The sequence below is a fragment of the Triticum aestivum genome, chromosome 3D (assembly GCF_018294505.1).
Source record: "Triticum aestivum cultivar Chinese Spring chromosome 3D, IWGSC CS RefSeq v2.1, whole genome shotgun sequence".
NCBI classification, from domain to species: domain Eukaryota; kingdom Viridiplantae; phylum Streptophyta; class Magnoliopsida; order Poales; family Poaceae; genus Triticum; species Triticum aestivum.
Window position 1 is genome coordinate 561303806 of NC_057802.1, and position 3828 is coordinate 561307633.

Consider the following 3828-nt stretch of genomic DNA (forward strand, 5'->3'; position numbering starts at 1 on the left):
ACATCATTATTTTTGAAACTTTATTTAACTATATAAACCTTTATTTAACTATATAAACCTTTTAAATAGTACATGAATATTTAATTTAAAATATGAACCTTTATTTAACTATATAAAAAACTTAAAACTATACTAATATTTCTAAAATACTACAAGCATTTATTAAATAAGCTCCACTTTTAAATATTATATAAAAAATTATAATTTATAAATATTATAAATTATATGAATATTTCTAAATTAATACCTGAATATTTTTTGAAATTACATTAACAAGTTAAAAAACATATTTGTTTGTGTATTATTTACAACACACCAATATTTATTGATCATTGTGATTACAATTTACATATATATTTTACAAATTTACCAGAAAAACTAAAATGGGAAAAAGGGTCATACTGAGTTCAGCCCATTTATGCCCTATTATGTGAGTGCTTGGCTCATGGACTAGCTATTGGTCCCATTAGTTCTTCTAAAAAAAAGCTATTGGTCCCATTAAGGCGGACGAGAAGAGCTGCCAACCCTCTATTCCACATGGCGCGTGTGGTTGAACGTAATGAGGAAGTTTTTAATTTTTCTGGATATTATTTTTTGGATGATGATAGTGGGATTTTCTTTCCCCTTTTTCCTTTTGAGAATTTTTTTAAGCTTTTCTTTTTCTTTTTGAGATGGATATGATGTTCACGTGATACGAGAAAGTTTTTTTATATTGAGATGAAGGTCAGTTTTTTTCTTTAAGATGGAGAAACGCGCATATAGCTTTCGCTGAAGTGGGCCATAATGACGGGACCTAACCACTAGTAGACATCAGAGGGCGTGGGCTAGAGTTGTTAATCCTAGGGCAGGTAGTCTTCAGGTTGCTCATTCGAACCCCAAAGGACATGTCATCATTCTTCATTTCGATTTTCTCTTTGTGCCATTCAATGATAGGTGGGACCCAACGGTCGTAAAGACACATATTGTGTAAGCCACTGCAAGTGCACCTGGTGTCTCCTGGCACGATCACACGCATGCCAACAGAAATACAATGCTACTGCAGCGCAACTAACATCTATGGACAACGAACGCATTTTATTACACATGAAAGTTAAGTCCGTGCGTCACTTTTCTGTATGCCACAACTGTAGACACCAAAATGATCATCCATGCCGATTTCAAGCACGAATGGTGCATTAACTCGTGTTATTTTCTCTTCTAGATGAGAATTAGCAAATCCATTTATTTTAAAAAGAATTTATTCAGCAATACGTAATGTACAGGATACAGGATTGATGACACGTACCAATTTTTTTCATGTTTACCAGTTTTGCATCAGACAATCCGCATATAGTTATAGTAAGAGTTTGTCTAGTGGGCATCTAGATGTGCCTTAATTATTACATCTTAGTGACTCAATTAGAACAGAAAGAAAAAAGCAAAAAAAAAATATTTGCACAAATCTTAACGTAAAATCAATGACAAAAGAATTAGGTGTGCAATATTTAGAGCACACGTAGATATGCTTTAGTAATTGTTGGTCAAAGTTTGTTTGTTTTTGGAATCGTTTGTCAAAGTTATTGCAACGGCCAAATAATTTTTCTGCAAAGTTTTGGATCACAACTCACCACAGACGCAACAATGTTCGGTACAATTTTGGTCTTACTTCTTGTGCGTTGACTTGGCAAGGAGCACGAAGCGGTCCTTCATAGCCGCGTAGTAGGCGACCATCTCGTCCCTGCTCGGCAAGCACTTCTTCACGGCCTCATCGGAAGCATACTCCCCGCGCCACCGGCAGAGGGCAGGGTACTCCTCCTCGCGCATCATGCTAGATTCCACGCCGGCGACCTCCTCCAGCACCGGGAGCCAGGCGAGCCCGCTGGCGGCGATGTCGAGCAGCCCTATGGAGTCGCCTCCGAAGAACCGCCTCCCCTCCAGTTGCGCCTCCATGAGCGCCAGGTTCTCCTTGGCCTCCTCCCGGAACCCCTTCCGCGCCTCGCCCTCCGGCGTCCACAGCGCCTTGAACAGCGTCCTCGAGCACCTGTCGGCGGCGAACTGCGCCCAGAAGCGGGCGGCGGCGCGGGCGAGCGGGTCGACCGGTAGGAGCGGCGGGCCCTCGAAGGCCTCGTCGACGTACTCGACTATGACGAGCGACTCGGCGACGGCGCGGACGTCGTCGTCGTCCTCGCCGTGGAGGAGCAGGGGCACCTTCTTGTGGACGGGGTTGTGCCGGAGCAGCAGCTCGCTCTTGCTGCCGAGGTCCTCCTGGACGAACTCGTAGGCCACCCCCTTCAGCCGGAGCGCCGCCTCCGCGCGGTGCGTGAACGGGCTCCCGAAGGAGCCCAGCAGCCTCACCGGCACCGCCTCGCTCATCTTTGCTTCTCTCGTTTCTGCAGCGAGCTCACAACACGGCTGAAAATAATTGCTGGTGTGTTGTCTACCAGACGTGGGCTCATGGCATACATATATGTTGGATTTCTAGCTTGACAGGATCAAGTCGACAGTCAACTTTGGTAGCCTGCGTACTCTATTTTATTCATGCGTTGAAGACGAGGGTTTGCTGAAGTTTGCTGTGACGGAGAAGCTGATGCCAAACGTAATGATCAAGTCTGTTTACCCACTGCCTGCATGTCTTTGGTTTGTAGTGTAAACGCTCTCTCACGTGACGTCTGAATTCCTTGTCGATCCATAAAGCCTAAGCATCAATAGTCATGACCAAAGTTCTAAGGGGCGTGCTATGAAGACCGGCCGGGTCGCGAGCCGTCAGATCTGGCGTCATCGAGCGGCTGAGCGTTGCCCTCCCATGTTGCAACAGAGGTCATATTGCAGTAAAGCTCTTGTTGTAGAAACTTTTTTTTTGCAACAGAGCCCGTGGTGTGAAGGAGACGTGTCGGCAGCTGTAGGAGGTTGTAGTGGTGGTGGCCATGGCCGGCCACGGTCGAGGCGGGCAGGGGTTTTGGATCACCGGGCTGAGGACGGCAGACAGGAGGCATAGGGGCATGCTCTGCTCGTCTCCGGCTACACGATCCACGGGTAACATCGGGCTAGCAACGCGCGAATGGGAGAAGCACTGCAAAATATCACGCCGGCAGGAGGTCGGGCACGTTGCCGTGAGGTGGAACCACGACAAGATGACTGGGTGGTGGAAGGAATGGGAGTATGGTAGCCTGACGGTCTCCTCCTCCGGCAAATAGACGGCGCACATATCGCCTGGCTAATGGCGGCGCTTTTGGCATGTGCCAAACACCCTCGGATGAAGAGAGGAGCAGGATCCATCATGCCGCCGCTATCGACCGGGATCATGATGTGTGCAGGTACTCGTGGGACATGAACACGCTGCCGTTGAGGTGAACGAAGCACTGGTGGCCACTCGTCCTGGCATCCATCCTTGTGCCAGTCTGGGTGCAGTCAAGGATGTGGGTGTCCATCGCCGCTACGGCCACTATGAAGGAGAAGAAGAAGTTGATGTCATGGAACTCGTCCCTTCCACCATCGGTTGTGGCTGATGAAATACGCGATCATTGCCGTGAGTGAAAAACAGTGGGCAACGATAGTCTTAAGTGAGTAGTTCCCTGAGGGTGCTGCTTGTGGATTGGGTCTAGGGGCAGCCTCTGTGCAGCATGCAGACCAACACTCTGTAAATTTATTAGCTCCCTATCTTAATATATAGGCGTGCAGATCATCTACCAGAAAAACCCAACAATGCTAGTCTCTTTCCACAACTTCCATGGCTAGGCCTCCATCTCCACCTCCACAAAAACAACCGAAACAAAAAAGACTCGGACAAGGCAACAGAAGTGGTTCAATTTTGCCACAATGAGTGCTTCATCGAGCACCTCGTCAGTGTCC

At 47.0% G+C, this 3828-nt stretch overlaps 1 protein-coding gene across 1 annotated transcript; it reads right to left on the bottom strand.

Annotated features, from left to right (window-relative positions):
* Positions 1–1521: 1521 nt before the first annotated feature.
* On the bottom strand, positions 1522–2396 carry LOC123075442 (glutathione transferase GST 23). Its single transcript, XM_044498045.1, has one exon. It carries the CDS (start codon positions 2350–2352, stop codon positions 1642–1644), a length of 711 nt encoding a protein of 236 aa, XP_044353980.1. The 5' UTR covers positions 2353–2396; the 3' UTR covers positions 1522–1641.
* Positions 2397–3828: the final 1432 nt, after the last annotated feature.

Coding starts and splice junctions, on each gene's coding strand:
- LOC123075442 (XM_044498045.1), bottom strand. CDS start 2,352: ATGAGCGAGGCGGTGCCGGTGAGGCTGCTGGGCTCCTTCGGGAGCCCG.